Source organism: Python bivittatus, unplaced genomic scaffold (genome assembly GCF_059951505.1).
Source record: "Python bivittatus isolate LINGU-HERP-01145 unplaced genomic scaffold, Pbiv_v1 ctg000310_np1212, whole genome shotgun sequence".
NCBI lineage: Eukaryota > Metazoa > Chordata > Lepidosauria > Squamata > Pythonidae > Python > Python bivittatus.
The window spans coordinates 8179319-8201403 of NW_028277054.1; the positions used below are offsets into that span (position 1 = coordinate 8179319).

A 22085-nucleotide genomic window follows, 5' to 3' on the forward strand; every position below is an offset into this window, starting at 1 on the left:
GCATGCTTCACGTTTCTTCCCTGACTCAATGCCATCTGATGGGACCAGAAGGCATGGCTTTTCAGTTGTGACACCTGCCTTCTGGAATGATCTTCCCCCCTGCAGAGTTCTACGTACGCCACCCAGAGCTTTACTCCATGCAGATTTTCTCGTTCACGTCAACAGAAGAGGAACCCTCAGGAACCCTGATGCTTCCACCAAAATGGATGGAGCAGCTGGGAGAGCTTAAGGTACACACCAGAGCTTTTTCACAGCAAGGGAATATATATAAATTTGATCTTTGTTAAATTTGTCCAGGAGGCCAGACTCCAGTATTTCCAGCCACCCACTGGTACATTTTACAGTTTCATGATTTACAACAGAATAAAATGTTGTATCTATTTCAGAGGGGAATGTTCTGGTGAGTGATAAATGGCTCCCAAATGCAGAAGTCTCCCTTCTCCTGCACTGAGGGCAGCAGAAGCTTCAGCTCTGTCTAAAACATTAATGGCCCCTCATTCCCCTCTTCCAAATACCACTAGGTAATGATGCTATATCAAAGCATCATTTCCCAGAGCATTTTGGAGATGGACTGGAGAAACCATCAGAGGCCATAGCTAAGAGCCACAAGCGCATAAAAATGTTAAATAGAAAAGGACCTCAAAAAACTCCTCCACTGAATTTCAAGGTCAGAAGGAGCCACTGAATTGTCAGTGAATGTTCTTCTCTCGCCCCAAATCTGCTCACCTAGAGTGGTTTCAAGTCAATGGTTCTCTTAGGAAATTGATGGCTCAGCTTGCTGTTTTAATTTGGGTAAAGCCTTGTTATTAGCAGACAGGGAGACAGGGCCAGAAGAATCTGTAGGGAGGAGTGATCAAAACTCATTTACCAGTGCAGCAAAATCTCTAGCCGTCCAAGACAACAAGAGCTCTGGAACGTCACTGACATCCACTCCGCCTGGCCCCTTCAAGTCATCCACCGGTGTGTGGTTGAAGTTTCCACAAGCTCCACACACCTTCCCTGCCAAAGCTGGAATGACCGACACGGCTACTCTTCGATTTGGGCCAAATGTTATTTGAACCTGAGGTGTCTGCAGGGCAATCACATCACCGGTCAGGTCAAACTTCACTGAGTTTGTGATTTGGAGTGGGATTTCAACCGGCAGTCCATTCACCTAGGACATACAAGCAGAGAAAACTAAGTTAGATGGAGATGAAGGGACAATGTCCAGTCACGAAAATTCTCCTCCAGATGCTTGAGTTAAGAATGAAAACTATGCAAGCTTGATGTGATTTCATCTGCAGATCAGGAGCAGGCCACCTGGGACCTTGTGGATGGTTTTGGATAATAACTGCCATAATGGCCCCCTCACTCCTGGCCTTCCGGAGGGCTTTGAAGACCTGGTTCTGCCACTTGTCCTGGGGTGGGGAAGGAATACTTCAAGCGTGGGGATGGCTAGCCCCATAGAGGTCTGCTGTCTTCAGCCCCAGATCCTTCATCTTCTTGGACTCTCTTCCTCTTTTTTAGTAATCTTTGTCAATCTTGGGAAGTTAAGTGGGCACATTTGGGATTTTCAGTGCATGCTGCACCATTCTCACAAAATGGCTGCTATGGGGAGGAGCTTGCCTAGCTACAAATGGCTGCCATGATGGTAGGCAGAACCAGGCACCAGCTATCAGGAGAAAAGAGGGTGAATTTTTTTCCACCAACCATTGTCTAGTCACCCAGGATACTCCCTCCACTACTCATTACATTCTTTCTAGGGAAAGGGGGGAACAAGACATTGAGCTACACCTTCCTACCATTTTATTTTCTGAGGCTCATGGGCAAATGTCAGGCCTCATGTTACCTGACCCTAAGGTTATTTATTTATTTATTTATCATATTTATATAGCCGCCCATCTCACTTAAGGTTGCCATGCTTTCTGTGATAGCAAACTATGTCTTCCCCCTTCCCCACAATGCAAAGATGGGTCTGAGTTGCACAGTACAGAACAACTCAACTGGGTTCCCTGTGACAATGTCTTAGATTACACAACTAGTCTTGCAAGAGTTCCCATAAAGGCCTGAAGGAAAGACGTGGTATTAATAGGTATTTAAGAGAGCCCAGGTCCTTGGTTTGATTTCCACTTACCCAAACCTCTTTCTGGTCATTCACAGTAATAAATAAATTTTTGAAGAAGATGTGCAAGGTGGCAGTAGTCGTTTGGACAGGCAGACATGATGTAACTCGAACTATCAGGCGGAACCAATCGTCAGAGTGGATGTTGCAAAGGGACGCCAACTGGTAGGCTCCAGGAGCAGATATATTCCCAGAAAGGCCATCAAAGGAAGAGAAATGATCTCCTGGTGTCATTATGCAGCGGCCCTCCATGGGAAAGCAGCCGCGCAGCCCATTTCTCAGCCCACAGACTTCACCAGTTCCACAGCTGTGGGGGAGACAGCTCAGCTGGCCAGCGCCTTCGCATCTGCAGCGCATCTTGCAGTCTGGAGAGAGATAGCTCTCTCCTTGCTGGAGGAAGAGAAGAAGTCATCGCATGAAAACAATGTTCCATATTTAGAAATTGAAGTCTCAGATTCTCCAACTAGGAGCATGTATGCAGATTTCTATCACACGGGTTGGGTTGTTTTGTTTTATGTTCTTTTTTTTTTAATAAGGATTGGTTTTGTTTAGGTTTTGTTTTCTAAAATTCAAGAAAGAACATCACACGACAGGGGTAGGAATATAGACCTGGCTCTGCCATCTGGCCTGGGGTGAGGAGGAGGATCATCAAGTGTGGGGTTGGCTAGTCCCTTAGTGGCCTGGCATCACTGCCTTGAACCGTCGGCCTCCTGGATGTTTCCTCTTTTATTTTTGTGAATGTGAATTGTTCTAGGTTTTAATTGTATATTTATTTATTGTTTTAACGTGTGGTGAGCCGCCCAGAGTCCCCCATTGGGGGGAGATGGGCGGGGGACAAATGTAATAAATAAATAAATAAATAAATAAACCTCAATAAATAGAGGGGTGAAGTTCAATATGTTTCAGATGTTACCAAATCACATGGCTGACATTAACAGGAAAACAATTGCAAACATCAAACACCATCTGCAATATGTAATTCAATAAAAGAGAAAGAAAGTTAGAGGCAATTGGGGGGGGGGTTATTATTTTGTGTGTTACTCAAAATTATGGGTTCAGCCAATTTAGAAAGAGACTGAAAACAGAAAGAAAAGGGAAGATATAAGGGCAATGTAGAAAAACCATCATTGTCATTGAATATGCAGATGACTGCAAAGCACCAATGATTTTGGCTGAAAGTCCTATCCAGGGAACAGAATTTTCCATTATATTTTAAGCAAAATGTGTGTGTGTGTGTGTGTGTGTGTGTGTCTGCAAGCACACATCCATAGTTTTTATTCTGTGTGTGAGGGATGCAAATGTGCTTTGCATCGAAAGGCAACCCTAGAAATCAGAGCAAGAGGCTGAATTCCATTTATGGAGTCCATATAGTTTGGCTCTTATGCAGCGTGATCACCACCATCATTCATAGGAGTCGTTTGTGGCTCAGTTCTTTTATTGCTCTGCTATGAAACTGCTCCAAGGGCAATATAAGCAGCAGAGTGTGGTATCATTTCCTAAAATAGCAAATTCAGGTGGTGAGTTACGACAGGAATCCAGCCAAAATGAGGCTACTGTGGTGGTTACATGCTTGGAGGAATCCAGAGCTGAAAAAGCCTATAGTGGAACAAACCCCCTTGCCGTCCCCTCCATCAAAATAAATAAATAAATCTGAATTAACTCAAGCATGCTTAATAGCAAGAAAGGTTGATTGCCAATCAATCAGCAGGCTAAGATGGACAGAGGACTCATGAAATACAGGTTCCTTTCTTAACATAGGCATGGAAATATTTAAATTGCTATGTATTTTAACTGCAGAAACCAAGGGCAAGGAATCCACTAAGGGGGTCTGCGGGGAATGGTGAAAAAGTCAAGATGGGTCACACATAAAAAACAAGTGAACCATTGATCATATGCTGGCCACTAACTTGACTTTTTTTTTACTCTACCCTCCAGACACCCATGGTCAAGGCTGGCCACAGAATATGGCCAAAAATGTCCAGGTGAGGCCACAATAGTGTGATCCTTTTTAAAAATGTGTACTGCACATGTGTTGCACATAAATAACAGGCAAAGCTTCAATTGCCCCATCATGGCTGCCATCTTCACATTTTTTCACCCCATCCCTGGAGCTCTGCATTTAAGGATAGCAGTTGATTTCTGGGGAAGAGCGTAGTCCAATTTTTTTAAAAAAAACCTTCTCACCTGGAAGAGTCTCCCATCATACCAGCATCCACACTGTTCGGCCTTCACACAGGCTGCTCCATTCGCCCAGGTCCCCGCGTTGCAGACACAGCCCTCAACGCACGGATCCACACACAAAAGATCTCCTGCACAGGTGCCCTTGCAGTTTCGAGCACAAAGCTCATAATGGGTGCCAGGGAGGCAGTTCAGAGCAGCTGTAGAGCAGAGTACAATTATATGAGCAAGCTACTTAGAAGAGATCTGAGACCTTAAGCAATTTTTCTATGTGGAGCACATGGATCAGATCAGAAACCAAAAATGAGGAGGGATGAGTTTCTCCAGCTAACTTCTCCTCATTTGCTTTTGCTTGACGACATCATCATCATCATCATCATCATCACCACCACCACCACCACCACCATCACCATCACCATCACCATCACCCAACTGTATAGGCTTCTCGTTCCTTATATTCTTCAGGAATCCCAATTAGGAGATGTCAGTTAGAGTATGTGCGTTTTGGACAGCTCCATAATAGATGTCTGCTTATCCTAAATACTGTAACCATTCATGCAGAACTGGCTGTCTGATCATTTCCCTGTAGTCCCCAATCTGTGCCTCATTCCCCTATCATTCAAGTCAGTAATCTACATTTAGGCAGAGTTCACATACTGTAGTTAATTTTAGTTTGTTCAATAAGCCATACCATCATCCATAAACCATGACTTACAAGCCACAGTGGCTGAATTTACCAGCCATAGTAGAAGGGTTCACATGGCAGGTAAAACCCAAACTGTATTCACTGCCCAGTGAAAAAGGTGAACCTAGGCAAGACAGCATCCTTTATTTTGGATATGCAGTCCTAAAACAGCAACTTGGATTGCTGTGCATATTCTAAGAATTTAAAGAGCAGGTAGGCGTGTACCTATGTGTCCATGTTTAGAACTGTGGCATGCAGTTCTCTCTTTATGCTTGGATGACTATGATCATTCTCTCCCCCAAGGAAATTAGCCAGAGAGGAAGACTGAAAGGAAGCCACCTTTTGATTAGCAAAAAGCTTCTGGAGAACCACCCCCAACATTGCAAGCTCTGCTTTTTTACGCTGTTCCCATAATCTCAGAGCTAGTTATAGGGAGTCAGTTTGGTGCATTGGTGAAGGCATCAGGCTAGAAACGGGGAGATGGTGAGTTCTAGTCCCACCTTAGGCACAAAGCCAGATAGGTGACCTTGGGCCAGTCCCTCTCTCTCAGCTCTAGGAAGATGACAATGGCAAACCACTTTTGAAAAACCTTGTCAAGAAAACTGCAGGGACTAGTCTAGGCAGCTGCCAGGAGTCAGCACTGACTTGAAGGCACAAAATAAAATAAAATAAAATAAAATAAAATAAAATAAAATAAAATAAAATAAAATAAAATAAAATAAAAATTACAGCACGCATACTGTTTGCTGCTTCTCCATGTTCTATTCCCTTATAGCAAGATGACCATTTCTCAGCCCATGTTCCACAGATTGCCTTCAAATCCCCTTTGTATTACCCCGCCCCCACCCTTTCAAACTACATTGCCAAATTTCAGAGACAAACGGCCAGGAAATGGAGTTTAAAAAGTCCTGGCTCTTTACAGCAGAAAACAGCATTAGCAAGGTGTACGAAGCTTCTTTAATCCCTAAAACCCCTGGAAACCACAGTCTTATCCATTCAGTGACATCACCATGTTCAAGAAGATGGAACCACCTCTCCATCTCCATCCACAGTTGCCAAAGGCTATATTCAACTGGTTATTGAATTAACCCAGTTTCTAGATTTATGCAAAATAAAATCATAAATTAATCAATGTGCAGGATTCATACAACATGCTAAGCCTTAAAAAAAACCTTACAAAGTTGCAAAGTAACTTGTATCAAGCTGGGCAAATGAAGCTTCTGGGTCTTTAGCAGATCCTGTTAAACATTAGGGGTAAGCACAGTGTGAAAAGCCTCTGTCTAAACTTACGGCAAGTGGTATATGTTCTCCATGCCTCAGTGGTGGCACCAGCCACTTGACAAGCTGTTGCATAGGCCTGAAGACTTTGGCAGAGAGATTCTATTGCTCCATTAGTAGCACACAGACTGGCCACGCAGTAATTGAAGAAGTGATTTGGGTTAACGGTATTGTGACATCCACTGAATGGACCTGAAACAGCTTGGATCAACCTACAGTGGTTCTTGGCTTGGAGCACTGCTTCCATAGACTCATCACAAACATGGCATTTATCCTTGCAGCCTTCCAAGCAACTGCCACCTTCAACTTTCCAAAAGGTTCCAAATTCAGTCAAATCTTGGACTGGCTTTCCATTGGGCAAGAAGAATTCATCGTTCTTGTCCTTGTTGAAGTTGCCACACAGCCCCTTCAAGAGGCCCTGGAAGGCACCAGGTAAAGATACTGCCACCCAATCATTGAGGTCGTAATAGACCCGCAGGCCAAAATTGGTACGAAGCAGCACAACGATGCCGTCTTGTCTCACTGAGACATTTCCAAGGTTAGCTGGCAAGAGAAGACGCTCTCCATTGACCTGTGCAATGAGATGCAAGAGACAAGACTGAATCCAATGTATCTATTTGAATGTGTGTCTCTTAATGAATATCAAATGAATGGATGAACTGGCTCCATTAAAACTAATGTCAATGTCTCAGAGCTAATATCAAGGAAAGGCAAAGCTTGATTGGGTTAGACTATGATACATGACTTACATATGCAAGCTATCCTTTGCTCCTTTAGAGGGCAAGCCAGCATGGGTAAATCAAATCTGTGTTTACAATGTGGATGTGCTAAGTTCTGAAAGGAGTGTGGAGTGCTTTGCATGAAAGGTTTGCATGAAGCACCCATTTAAAGATGATTTGTGATACAATATGCTATCTCCCCTCCCTCCCACATACACACTTCTAAAATGGGAGATGCTTTGGTGTGTTACTTCACTCCAGATTGCTTCCAGGACTCATCCAGCATGCCAGGAGCCAGAAGAAGTCCCAGAAGCAGAAGAAACAGCTTGTTGAAGCAAATGCAACAATCTCCATTCCTCCACAATATGGAACTCAATGACTCCATGAGAAGCACCTCGTCAAGGCAAAGGACAACAGGGTTAATCTACAGTATGTTATGCACCCAGTTAGAAAGAGATATAGAAGTACAGTTCACAAATTAGCTGCATGGAGGTCTAATGCAAGAATAGGAAGATGCCATTCTACATTCATTAAAAGCCTGCTGGGAGAAATAAGCTGTTAGTTAGTCTTGTTCCCTCTCATGGTCAGGAACCCAATGGTGCAGATGTTCATGGTCCCATGGAGAAGGTTAGACTAGAACATTCTGTTGCTGGAGATGAAGATGGATCACTTCTTCCTCATTGCTAGGAACAGAGTGTTGAAAGTTACCTTAGAGGTCATCTTAGATCAATCCCCTGCTCAGTGCAGAATCCACTAGCACATCTCTGACACATGAGTATCCAGCCTTTCCTGGAAGGACTCTAGTGAAGGAAAACTCAGCACTTGATGTGGTTGAATACTCATACAGTCAGGACATTCATCCTGATGTCTAGCCTGAACCTACTTCCTTGAAGTTTCAACCCACTGATTCTGGTCCTGCCCTCTGGAGCAAAACAGAATAAGTCCATTCTTTCTTCTGTGGAATGTTTGAAGACTGCTGTTCTATCCCCTCAGAGTTGTCTTTTCTGTGGGCTAAACATACACAGATTCTTTTACCTTTTCTTATAGGTTTTTTCCCCCCATATACAGAAGCTGAGTACACTGAGGGATTCAGTCCAGCCATAGGACAGAACTTTCCATCAGCATCTCCTCACCACAATTTGAATCATACAGAGATCTGTTCTCTGTATGATTCAAATTGTGATCTCATCAGCACTCCTCATCCATTCCTTCAGCAACTGCTTCCTGAAAGAGCTTATCAGGGACTGCCACCACACTCTGCCTTAGAGGTAAGTCTATATTTTTGCAAGGTCAAGGACATGATGGTCTTGGGGGCAAGTTCAACCACTCAATTTCCTATATCCCTTAGTTATGCACGATCCCTTCATGAAGCCAATGTGTAAATAGGGTCCAAAGAGAATAAATTACTCATAAGCAAAAGAGGATTCCCACAACATCTGGCTCTCAACATCTGCCACTGTAAATTGTTGATGTCTGCTCTTCACAGAGTTACAGCTGACAAGAAAATGACAGGTTCTTGACTCCCTATAGTTTAACTTCTCTAGTACACTAAGGATACCTTCATCAAACCCTTCAATTTTAAGCATGATCATGTAATTTTGTGTGTGTGTGTACGCACGCATGCCTTTGAGTCAGTTTTGACTCCTGCCAACTGCCTAGACAAGTCCATGCATTTTTCTTGGCAACATTTTCAGAAGTAGTTTGCTCTTGCTTTCTTCCTGACCAAGGGCTGAGAGAGGGTGATTGGCCCAAAGTCACCCAGTTGGCTTCATGTCTAAGGCAGGACTAGAACACGCAGTTCTAGTCCTGCCTTAGTCTCCGGTTTCTAGCTGGGTGCCTTCACCACTACACCAAAGTGGTTCTTAATTATGTAATTAATTATGTAATTAAATATTGATCCCCACACAGCACCCTGTGAATGGCACACTCTTAAGGAAGTATTCTGTTTCTCAGGATTCCCCTGTGAAGAAAAGCCATAATTCAGGGGTTTCCCATATGTCTACTAATAATGAACCCCTAAAAATATAGAACTTTCAATGTCCCTAATGTCTAGTTTGCAATTACATCACAGTGCAATTCCTATCACTGTTTTAATATCTGCAAATTAATAAGACACAAATCATATCAGAAAAAATGTGCAATTCCTTCAACGGATCATAGTAAAAAATCCAACTTTTCAGGCAAGATTGATGGGGACCCTTTTCTGTATATTTGGCATGAAAGAGACTCACCAGTGTTTCCCAGTTCTTGCCTCTCTGAAAAACTACATGGTATCCAGAAGCCTGAACCTTTACTTTCTCAATGCCATTGCTTCCAGCTGAGATGACAACGGAGAACTTGTGTCGCTCGTCACTTTGAGCAAGTATATATGAGCAAAAAGCTGGCAGTGAGTAATGCACATCATCAAAGGTGACATAATTCCAACCATCCAGTGCATAGCAGGTGCCTGATTCTCTGGGGAAACAAACTGGGACATCATTCACCACTTTGCAGGAATCCTCGTCAGTGCAGAAGTCGTGACACTGAATCGTTCCATCTTCCATACATCGGCAGCGTTTCTGGCAGAAACCGCTGGAGAACTCCTCTCCTTTCTTATAGTATTTGCCCTCGAATTCACAGACACACTCCCTGAGAGGTACACAGTGGTTCCCACTCAAGATGAATCCAGGATCACAGATGCAACCTTCACCACAAGGCGCCTTACACACAAGTGGAAGCTGGGGGTTTTCACAGGTAGCAGCACAACGGGTTCCACAAAGTTCATAGTGAGAGTTAGCTGGACAAGGTTGAGCTAGTTGAGGAAAAATAAGGAGAAGATTAAGGAGAGTCACAGAAAGGTGGAGCTACAATGTGGTCCACAGCAGGAGGGCAACCTGTTAGGCAAACCTAAATTCTTCTGACTGACGTCAAGAGCAAAATTATAAATGGATTGTGCTCAACAGATACAACAAAATTAGGATGAAAGAAATGTTCTTCATTTTGTGACAGGGAATTAAATGTGAAATCTGGAAGCTACAGCCATATGCAGCTCCTGGATCAACATTTAATCCAGCATAGATCAGGTGATTAGATTAGAAATAAAGAACACTCTTCTATCTGGCACTATGGGAGGGATTAATGTTGGCAGAAGATTAATTAATCTTCATATCCATTGCTGCTATGAGATGGTTTTGTATTATAAGTTCCATAAATACGTTTAAGGACAGGAAGAGCACCTGCAACTTTAGCTACTTGGCTTGTGATTCACTGATGAATAGAAATATCACAAAAATAATCTTTGGCATGATTATAGCTCATCATACATGCTAGGTCACATGATCAGGTTTTATAGCAACTACAGTCCAATGCAGTTGAAGTACACCAGCTACACTAACTACTGAAGTTTCACAAGACACACTAGCTTAATTGCTCTTCTTAACTTGTACCCTTCAGCCAAACCCTCCAATAGTTCAAACTCACGGCAGAAGTTATCAGTCCTCCAATTCTGTAAAGCAACACTCTTGACTTGGCATGCTGCTACGTAAGAGGCAATAGCTTCACACCAAACAGGTGTCTGTCCCAGAACTGCACAGGTCTTTTTGATGCACTCATCAAAGAAGGATGCAACAGGGATGGCACTGTAGCAGGAGATGAAGGGCCCATCTGCCCGGCGCAACAACCCACAATACTGATCTTTTTGATAGCTTTCTAGCTCAGCTGATGTGCAGGAAGGACAATCTGGGGAACAGCCTGGAGAACAGCCCACCCACCAGTTTTTCCCATCTTCTATCTTATCATCACTGGGGTCTCCATTGGCATTTCCACACAGCCCACACAAATGTCCTGCAAAGTTCCACGGCACAGTTGTTTCAATGCTGAGATTCCCCTTGAATAGTTTGATCAACAGGCCAAAATGCGTCTTGATGGCAAAATGGCTCTCATCAGAACTAACATGAATTTTCTCTTCGTGGCTAAAAGGCAGATTTTTTGTGTTGCCATTCACCTGAATAAAACAGAGAATTTAATTTTGTTTCTCTTCAAATGAAACTAAACAAAACCCCAAATCCCCAGCTCTTTTGGTGCTGGGAAAAAGAAACACATGGAAACACAAGCTGAACAAAGGCAGATATATTGGAAAGTAGGAGAAACAGATGTTTGAATTTTGACCTTTAGGATCTTCGACTTTCCCCATAATGAATATAGCTAGAATTATCCATGCCAGTGTTTGTTAATCTTGGCAACTTTAAGATATGTGGACTTCAGCTCCCAGGATTCTGGGACCTTAGTGCAGACTAAGAAGCACATAGCAAATTACACAGGTTGAAAAATCCAGCATTTCTTGTTACAGAACCAGAACACTTCAAACATGGACTATGTATATTTCTAAACAGTGCTTAAACACCCTCTGCCATTAAGCAAGAGTAGATATCTAATTGCCTGAAGATCACACGTGCCTCCTCAGATTAAGTGTTGCAGTCCTCAGCAGGCCCGTTAGAATATTATTGTTGAAATTCAATTCTGTAAAATAACAATTTTCAGCAACATAATATGTGACTCATTTTTAAGGAATGAAGACCCCTAATAAGCAAGTTAATATTCTGGGAGGATCAACAGACCACTTTTCTGTTATTAAAAAAAAAACCCTCAAACCAAAGTAAAAATATCACCTGTGCCTACCTGGTGATATAACCATTTCATAACCACGCTGTCTAAAGCCTAATAATAAATAATAATAATATTAATAATAATAGTAGTAGTAGTAGTAGTAGTAGTAGTAGTAAAGTCCCTACTGCAAAATTTGTAAACCCTACAAGGGAAGTCCATTTTCTGTTTAATAATTATTTATCATATTTCTATCCTGCCATTATTTTTGGTCAACTTAAGGTGGCTTACGTATCTAATGATCCTACCTCCAATTTTTCTCTCAACAACACTCCAATGAGGTGGACTGGGCTGACAGAGAGGGACTGGCCCAAAGTCACCTAGCTGGCTTTTCATGCCTAAGGTAGGTCTAGAACTCATGGTTGCCTGGTTTCTAGCCCGGTGCCTTCACCACTAGACCAAACTGGCTCTCCAGTTTATCTCTTTGTCGAATACACCTTGGCTGGTTATAATATGCAACTGATGAACTCACTTCTTTGACTTTCTCTTTCAAAGCCATGGGAGACCCATGTAGTATTCATAGCTGTGTTCCACAACACAGTCAATCTGGTGACTAAATTAACCCATTTTTCTAGATTGGCACAATATGTTGACCTGGAAATTAACCAAATGGTCTGGTTTCACACACTAGATAAACCGGGGGGGGGGGGACCCTATCCAAGGTTAAAACAAACCTAGATTAGCATGTCATGCAAACGCAGCAGGTAGATCTTAACCTGACCTGGTTAAACATATTGAGTAAAGGGATCTTACCTTCACCTGGTCACCCTGATGAGCATGGAGAGTGATGTTTATTCCATACACTCTTAATGTAACAGCACGGCCCACAGGGGCTGGGCTGTTCTGAGCAGAGATGTCAAATGGTGTGAGAGCAGGGTTGGGAAGGCAGACTTCAGCCAGTTGGTAGATGCAGCTGCCCTCAAACTTATATCTTTGCCCATCAAAGGTGGTGTAGTGATAGTCTCCGGCAGAGATGCAGGTAGAGAAGCTGGGATAGCAGCCTCGGACTCCATTGACCACCCTGCATTGCTCCCCAGTTTGGCAAGCAGCTGGGGTGCACACCACTGCACCAAGCTTGGAATCACACCGGCAGCGCAAACCACAGTCCTTGTCCCAGAATTGTTCCTCTGGCTCATAGTAGAAGCCATTATACAAGCAACCACAGCTCTCTATGGGCACACATTTGTTCGTGCTAAGGATGTAGCCATCGTTACACTGGCAGGTTTCCACACATTCCTTTGAGCAAAACAAGGGCGCATTGCGGGAGGAACAGGTCACTGGACACCTACTTCCACAGGCCACATAGTGGCTATTTTCAGGACAAGGGAGAGCTGTGAAAGAAGGAAGAACCTATTGAGTAACTATGATTTTCCCATTCTCCAAACTCCATGCAACCCACAACTTTTTCTGTATATCTTCCATCCTTGGGCCTCATGTTTCTCTGTGCTCTCTTACACTGATATATCCCCATCTGTGCACTTCAACTCTAGAACTTCTTGCTTCAGGAAGCAAGGAGGCCAGGCAAGTGCCCCTCCAGCCTGTTAAGATCTCCTCAAGAAGTTGTTCCTTCCACAGGTAGTGTAAATTTTGCTTAAATATGTTATCCATCATCTCCATTTAATTTAATTAGATTTTTAAAATATTTTTTTACTTTTGTCTTTGTTCCTCTCTTACATCATATCAGTTGTGTACTGCTTTTAATTATTGTTAGTATGGATATTAGAAGTCAGGCTAGAACACTGTAAGGAAGACCGAATGTTCAGCACTTACGGCAATTGATGGGAGTTCTCCAGTCACCAACTTGGTGGCCTTGCTGATGGCAGGCTTGAGCATAAGAGTTCACAGCTTGGCACAGGATGTCATGGTCTCCTCCATTCATACAAACATCCAAAGCACAGTTGTCGAGGAAAACGTTAGGATCCAAAACAGCATGGCAACCCTGGAAGGGTCCAGTTGAGATAGAGATTATCCCACACTGCCCATCTGTTTTGTATTTTGCCAGCTTTTGCTGATCACATATTGGACAAGTTCCACTGCACTCATGGAAACAATGTGGATCCCCATCCTCCACTGCCCAGGCAGTAGCCCAGCTGATCACACTGGGAAACAAAAGGCCATCTGGACCTCTCCTGTCATCCTCTGGCAGCTGATTGAAGTTACCACAGAGTCCACCGGTGTTTCCATAATAGCTACTAGGCAGGTGGACTTCTACACGCCAGTTCCAGTCAAAGGTCACCAGTAGACCAAAGTTGGTCTGCACATTGGCTAAGTTGCCACTTGAGAAGATGCGGACTTGGCCTCCCAGAAGAGATACTGGCAGGTTGAAGATCACGCCATTAACCTGTGTCAGAGGGATTGGAAAAGAAATCCACAGATAAGTGTGCTTTTAGGAAGCAAAGAGAGAGAGAGAGAGAGAGATCAATTTGAATTATATGTACAACTTCCACTTATGGATTTCCCATCAGCAAAGTAAGGAAAGACAGACTGCAGGAAAGATACAACACTCAGATACAGCCTTCAGCTATTCTGTTATTAAGAGAAAAGTATTACTTAAGAATGACAGTTAATATGGTGGAAGCATTGTCCTCCCATCAATTGACTGAGAAAGCTTGGGAGTGGGGGTGGGGATGGAAATGCAAAGTGAATTTCCAACATAGCAATAGATAAAATTGCCCTTACTCGGATTCTGCCATTTTCACCACTACGGATGGTTATCTCCAGCTCATAGGCATGGATGAGGACATCTCGCACGTAGGAGACAGCTGTGTTACCCCCTCGGTTTTCATTCTTTGTCACCACTGAAAAGGGTACGAGGCTTTTATCACTGCCTGTCAACTTAGAGAGCACATAGGAACAAGTGCCTTGGAAGTCGTAGTTGTAGCCATCAAAGGTACCACAATGCGGGTCCCCCCAGCACCAACAGTTTCCCATGTAGTCTGGGACACACACAGCCTGTCCATCCTTGATCTGGCATGTCTCTTTGGGGCGGCAAGTCTTAACTTTGCAAGGATCTGAAAGAGAAAGATAGAAGGCTGCAGAAAGTAGAAGCTAAGTATAGAAGATCAATATGACTTGAAAATTATATTCCTGCAGCTGGGATCACACTATGGTTGGAGTCACACAACATACTTCATCTGGTTGCATAGGTAACCCATTTTCTAGGTTGCACAATATATTGAACCATAAACTAGCCTGGGTTCAAATAGCCAGGGTTTACACCCCATGTTAAGCCAGAAAAAAATCTACCTAAGATTAAAACTAACCAAGTTTACCATGTTGAGCAAATATAGCCATTACATTGGTTAGTGACTTGGTTAAGCGTGTTGAACAAATACACCCTAAGTGGATGTTGTATTAGACCTATGTATAAAATCCTCCCAGGTATATAAATGCCCATAAAGGCATTCTTTGTATTGAGGGGGAAATAGAAAGAATCAAAGTCCCTCCCACAGCAGCTACTTAAATTAAACTACATACATTTCACATTGCATTCAGCTTTAGCCTATACATACAGGATCATTCGCTAGCATGGCTGAACTATTGGTTACTCTCAAGCCCATCCTGTTGGATATAAAATCAAATCCTCCCTCTTCCATCCATCAAGTGCTCACCAGAACGGTGGTGTCACCCATTACCTTTGTTCTGGCACTGCAAAATCCCATTTTTCACCACACAGGCTTCACTGGCCAAGCAAGCATGATCTTCACAGAAGAACCCTCCGGCTGGACTGCAGATACATTTCTGACTGCAATTGTTTTGCAAGACCGGCTCATTGGGCTGGGTGTCAGGAAAAACAACCACAGGTAAGAAGACAGGATCCAAAACCATATTTATAACTATCCCATGGGGAAAAGGTATCTACAGCCAGGCACATCTCATTCAGGAGCCATATTCATGTGCCTCTGCAATTCCTCTACCAGCTTTGTGGAAGAGAAAAGGCTTATCTAGAAGTTGCTTCACAACTATGTGGAAGGCCCCTAGTAGAAGATGAGTAGAAGATCCTCATTGGTTCCTGGAAACACTGTTTGCCTTGAAGGTGTTATTCCTTACGGGGTTGAGGGAGAAGAATGGAATCCCAGGCCAGCTGAGATATATAGCAAGAATTCATACAGGGGTGGGATTAGATCTGAGCAATCAGAGTCCACTTTTCTCTTGGCCTTCCAGGGCTTTCGTGAAATGCTATACTGAGTTTTTCCTTCCATTGCATTAATTCACAATGAAGCCATTCATAAAATGATAATAATCCCCTGAAGACACCTTGAATTGTTTGCTCTTGCTGTGAGGTTCTTGTGTGTCATCTAAGACATGGTGCAGCTTGCCAGCCCTTGGCTTAATTTATCCATATGACCATCATACAAGGAGTGATAATATCAGGAGATTAATAAAACACGCAACAGAAAACAGGAATTAATTAAGGAATACAGTAATTCTCCAATAAGATTGAACTGCACTTAACAGGAAGCTATTATCAGTAGTTACCAAATGAAATTAGCTTCTCATTACAAGAACAGTAACAGTCTACCAAAGATAGGCTACCATTGTATCAATTTTTTATTTTATTTTTTTTTTGAGGGGGACCTCCAAAAATCTGACTCAAACAAAGACACAAGACCTACAACAAGTTAGTAATGATGTGGTCTTGGTTCCTCCCGAAAGTGAGTAAAAAAAGTGATAATGCCAGACTAAGTGGCTGATATAAAGTGATTTTAGATTAGCAGGCCAACTAGAGGAATAAACTCAGCTCCAGTACCGCATCCCTTTTCAACATACCGGGAAGTACATGTTGTTCTCAAAGCAGCCACACTCATCCAAGGAGATGCATTTGATGCCATCTGAGAAGAAGCCATCATCGCATTGACAACCTTCAACACAGGTCTCTGGGCACTTAAGGTGATCCGTAAGCCCAGCACAGGTGACTTCACAGATATTAGAACAGATGGTGTAATGGCTATTGGCTGGGCAGGTCGGAGCTGCAGGAGAAAGGGCAAGGAGAACTTGTCAGCTAGGAAGATATTATAGCCAGTGATCTACGTAGAGCTCTCTGGGCCCCAAGGAAACTCTCACATATTTCCCCCAATGATGAAAAATCCCAGGTATTAAGCTGCGCCACCGATGCAGCAATTGAAAGCAGGTGAGAGAAAGGACATACCATATCTGGACTGCAACCACCGGTAGGTGGCAACAGTTACCATGTCTGTATTTCTTGCAAGCATCTAGTGGTCATCCAGTATTTTGCAGCTGAAATATTGTATGCCTATCATTTCTCCCCTTGTTCCTTTTCAAGCAGGAAGGAGAAGGAGAGCTAAACGAGGAGAAGAGCAACCAAGTTGGATTTCTGGGGCCAAAGGGCTTCCTAGGGCTCCATTTCCAGTCCCTCCTGCTTCTGTTGAGGAGGTGGGTGACTTGGAAATAGCAGTGGAAGAAGAGGTGATAGCAGTGGCAATGTTCCTTCCCTTATTCTCCCCTTCCTTGCCATTGTTCCATTACAACTCCTACTGGACCACACACTTCGCTACCATGTCTTGAAAAAGATGACCACTACGACGTGCCAGCCAAGAGACAGAGAAAACTCTCTTTGGTGCCATCTAATGGTCACCTGGATGCTTGCAGTCCAGATATAGTAGGGCTACCTGGTTCAATCAGGTTCATGGAAGGCATGGGGCAAGAAGTGGACGGAAGGAGATTCCTGGTGGGAGGGTCCTGTGCCTACAGGCCTCAAGGTAGTTCCCTCCTTTGCCTTCACCACATTTATCCCAATGGTTATTGTAGAAGTAGTAGACTGCAATCGTCCCTATTTGGGAGAGCAACATGGGAGAGTGGCCAGAGCAGTGGACCTCCTTGGGTCATGACCAAGTGAAGAGAAGAGGGTATTAAGTGCTGACTACCTTCCAATTATCTACTTCATTCTCTCTCTCTCTTTCTCTCTTCAGAGCTCTTAATTAAGGCTGTGTGAAGCATCAAAGATTCTATTTATAGGCAATATGGTCAAATCATCATTTGAACTGAATCTTCCCATTGAATCTCCTGACCGATGTGTCAGAAAAAATTAGGTACCTTTGAAGATTTGCTGAACTTTTATCCACATGTGCATGTACTTTGATCAGATCAACTTTTCACATTGCACTGACTCTTTAATTTTGCATCAGCTTGCAGAACTGAATCACAGGATCCTAGCTCATTTACACACCCCTATTCTTTATATCAGGGACATACACCTTTTTCAATCTGAGGGTCCCAGTTAGTAATGCTTCTTGATTGCTACTCACGGCAGAGGTCTGGGCTCCTCCAAGGCTGTATGTTGACCTTGGCTTCTTGGCAGGCTGCCACATAGCTCTGGATGCTACGACACAAGATTTGTCTGTCCCCACCACCAATGCACAAATCAAGGATGCAGTGGTTTAGATAGGGAGTGGGGTCCACAATAGCATGGCATGAACTGAAAGGCCCATCGGTGGCTGTGAGGATCCCACAGAAGGTGCGTTGTTTAAACAACTCTTTCTTCTCTTCCTTGCAAATTGGGCAGCTGTTCCCAGAACATCCATCACTACAGGGGATGTCAGGGGTCTGGATTTTCCAGGCAGCAGCAAACACAGCCACATCTGAGACCACCGTGCCATCTGGCAGCTGAAGATCATCTTTTTGCTGTCTGTTGTAGTTTCCACATAAGCCACCCAGCTGACCCTGGTAGGTGCTGGGAACAGTGACTCTCACATGGTAGAAGAGATCATAGGTCACCGTAAAGCCAAAAGAAGCATCGATCCTCTGGTAAAAGCCATGTTGATAGATTCGGACTTGCCCATCCAAAAGATTCACAGGGAGGCGATGGAATACTCCATTTATCTGTCAGAATAAAGAATATATCTTGCTGAAAAGCTGCATCAGACAGGTGAAGAAGAAGGAGATTAGTACATCACTGAAGGTCTCCCAAGTACCTTCAAAACTCCAGGAGATGTTTTTAAAAAGAGGCAGATTTCAGTTCCAAACAATATACACCATGGGTAACAAACAAGGAACTCCCATTTAAAAAAAAAAAAAATGACTTGATCTCAAATTGGAGAACCATCAACAGTTTTTACAAGTGTCCAGTTGAATAGGGTGAATCATTTGTAGTTGAACTCCCTGGGGATTTAGGACTTTGCTATGTAACTAACTTCTCTCAATAATTAGTGTCGGCCCCATTAGGTAGAACAGACCAGGAAATCAACTCCACTGGGAGGCTGAAACTACTTTTATTGAGATTGGCTATAACAACAGAACAAATTGTTCTGTTCCTCCTCCTCCTCCTTATACTTGAATTAGGGAGGCATCTGTATGAACCACTTCTGAATGTTATCTCATTGCTTTGGAGGTAAAAAAAAGTTTCAGCCTCTTTTGCCTAGGGAATAGTTCCTTCATATCTCCATCAAGGTCACCTTCCTTACTCTCTTCAGTTAGTGAACTTCTCATCCCTAACTGTGTATCCACCCCTGAAGTCCAGCCGTGAAATACTAAAGATCATCACTGGGGTCTTCAGGGAGGGGGGCATTTGCCCCTGCCCCTCCACCCCATTTTTATCTCCCGGTGTTTCCAGGCAGATAGATCCTAATGCTACCAGTCAAATGATAGCATAGCTATTCTGCTTTTTCAGAATTTTTTTTTTTTAGTTCCCTAGTAAGAAAAGTGGTAGGGGAATAAGAGGGGAATTATTAATGGGGAATATCATCTTCTGGGATCCCTGTGAAATTGACTGGTTGTATAACAAAGCCCATGTCCAAAAGCACCCTTGATTAGCCATCTTTTTCTACTGATTGCCTGTCAATGGCTATGTTTCTGTTGCCGCAACTATTTTTAATCTTCCCAGTCACATCCCTTTTCTTCCCTCCTCCAAGATGGAGTGAAAGAAATTAAGAAAAAGTCAACTGTGATACAGTTGGGGATATTTTTCAATTCCCCTGACCTAGGGGATGTGAAAATGGAAACAGTCCTAGAAACGGAAGGCCTAGTGATGATTTTGCTCCAGTTTTGGGAGAGGTAAGAGTTCGTCGATCTAAAATTAAGCAGTTCCCAGGACATGCTTGACTAAAGGAAGGGAGCTGAATCCCACACATGGCTGGATTTCTTCAGAATTAAATCTTATCCCCTGGAAGTTAGCGGACTCAGTTAACTGACTCCTTGTTTATGTTCACATGGCACGCTAACACCCTCATTACTGACTCAGTAGAGTGTGTTACAGGAACAGAACCATCTTCTAGTGAGACAAAGTTATCCTCAATCCAAGTCTGATTCCTGCTGATTGCATCCATGCAATTTTCTTATATTTCAAATTTGTCACCGCCCATCTCACTACAGAGCGACTCTGGGCTGTTTACAGTAAAAACAGAATACATATTAATTAAAATAAAATAAGAATTAATTAAAATATACTCTGACAACAAGATTCCTATACAATACTTCCAAGAAGCTGATGTTAATTAGGTGTTAATAAACTCGGGGAGTGTCTTCAAGGCACCAGCCACCCCCAGGGTTGTTTGTGTCTCTTTTCGCCCCATGCAAGTTGGCAGAGACAGGTCTTCAATGTCTTCTGGAAAATTGGGAGGGTACGGACCCACCTCACCTCTGCGGGGACAGTATTCCTTAGGGTGGGGGCTACGGCAGAGAAGGCCCTCCCCGGGACCCGCCAGTCAACATTCTCTCACCGACGGGATCCGTAACAGGCCTTCTCTGCCGGACTGGGTGGGACGGATCGATGTAATGGGGGTAAGACGGGTACCCTCGTCCCATGCCATATAGGGCTTTAAAAATGATAACCAACACCTTGAATTGAACCCGGAAGCCAACTGGCACCCAATTTTGGAAGCGGTTTGCCATTGCTGCCTTCCACAGTGCTTTGTAACTTCCCAGTTAAGCTAACAGCCATCACATTTTCAGGGGTTCCCCCATCCAAGTATTAACCAAGCCCAAGACTGCTTAGCTTTCAAGATCAGCAATACTAGTCCTGTCAGTAGCTAAGACCAACATCTATTATTTAACTTCAAAATGTGCGAAATCAGCCCTGCAACATTTGGAGACCTTTCATCCACACAGAGTAGGCACTGGACACTTACTCCATAAGTCACCTACTGAATTAATTGCGGTTAATATTTTATTCTTCTTCATGGGGATCGATTTTCCCCAGCAGGGAGAGGAAGCCACCACCGTCACTACTCCACATGCACATCCAGTGAACGGATTAAGAAACTCACCTGGACATATCCCCACTTGTTTTGTAACAGAGAAAGCACAAACTCAAAGATCTCCACCGAGACCACCTTGGGCACTGCAATGTTTCCGTTCCCCCAGGCCTCATTGTGCACCACCACAGTAAAAGGTTGCAAGTTCACATTCTTTGTGTGCAGTGTGGTTAGGATATAGGAGCAGGTGCCTTGGAAGTCAATGGGTAGCCCGTCAAAAGAAAGGTAGAGATCTCCGACAAGAGAGCAGGTGGCGTTTCCAGTTGGGTAGCATTTCTGGTGTCCATCCTCTAGTCTGCATTCTTCATTGGGGCCACAAGGGGCCACTACACACACCACATTCCCACCAGCCTGGCAGGTGCAACGTTCTTGGCAGGTTGGATAGAAAACTTCTGAGGCTGGGTAGTAACGCCCCTGATAGAGACAGCCACACTTCGCTATGGGTACACATGCATCGCTGCTCCGCACAAAGCCCTCATTGCAGACACAGTCCTCGCCGCATTTGGTGGGACAAGGAACTGGGAAATAAAGGCTGCTGCACGCCTGGTCACATTCCTTAGCACAAACTTCATAGTGACTATTGGCAGGACAAGGTGCAGCTGAAAATGAAAACAGAATGGATGAGCTGCACAGGCTTCAGAGGTATTCATGCATGGGAATAAAACTCATTCCTTGCCGCAGAAAAGAAAATGGAGCAAAAATACAGTGGCGACTTTTTTTTAATGTGGAGTCCTTGGTGCTCTCCGAGCTTGCTTGTTTGCTTGCTTGTTTGCTAGTCAGGTAATGAAATGTCCACAAGCAAACAACCAAGCTCAGAGAGCACCAAGGACTCCACAGTTCAACCTTGAGCTACATATATTCTATTTTTTTAATGTATTTACTTGGCACACGCAGGCTGGCAATTTATATTTTTTTAAAAAAGAGTCTTACACGGAGCAGCGGGTGGTGATTCCTTTCCTCCTTGTATTTCCTCTCCAAGGATGTAATGGAACAAGTCAAAAGGAGAGCGAACAAAAAAGTTGTGTGGAGTGAGAATTCCTTCCAAAATTCTCTGTCGGAGAGGTTGATGGTGGTTGCGGGAAGGTCTGCCTTTCTGGGTTTTAACGTTAGAAAAAAAACTAAAAACTACCACACTCACAGGTAGTTTCGGCCTCTGCTCTGGGTTGCAGTTTCTTTGTGGAATGAACACCTGGCCAGGGAGTGTTATGCCATGGAGATGAGACTCCATGCATAGCAAGCAAGTGAACCAAAAGATAGACCCACCCTTTCTCTCC

The 22085-nt window shown here is 43.6% G+C and overlaps 1 protein-coding gene across 1 annotated transcript in view; it reads right to left on the reverse strand.

Annotated features, from left to right (window-relative positions):
- The window catches only part of LOC103052057 (IgGFc-binding protein), a 31445-nt gene that overhangs the window by 1534 nt on the left and 7826 nt on the right, over positions 1 to 22085 (reverse strand). The window contains exons 6-18 of the mRNA XM_088140223.1: positions 20824 to 21410; positions 17869 to 18442; positions 16373 to 16572; positions 15238 to 15379; positions 14282 to 14613; positions 13373 to 13943; positions 12356 to 12933; positions 10421 to 10943; positions 9193 to 9752; positions 6255 to 6813; positions 4286 to 4479; positions 2114 to 2491; positions 869 to 1153 (exon numbers count right to left, since the gene is read on the reverse strand). Coding sequence (XP_087996349.1) covers positions 869 to 1153; positions 2114 to 2491; positions 4286 to 4479; positions 6255 to 6813; positions 9193 to 9752; positions 10421 to 10943; positions 12356 to 12933; positions 13373 to 13943; positions 14282 to 14613; positions 15238 to 15379; positions 16373 to 16572; positions 17869 to 18442; positions 20824 to 21410 — 5483 coding nt within the window. The remainder of the gene's footprint in view (positions 1 to 868; positions 1154 to 2113; positions 2492 to 4285; positions 4480 to 6254; positions 6814 to 9192; positions 9753 to 10420; positions 10944 to 12355; positions 12934 to 13372; positions 13944 to 14281; positions 14614 to 15237; positions 15380 to 16372; positions 16573 to 17868; positions 18443 to 20823; positions 21411 to 22085) is intronic.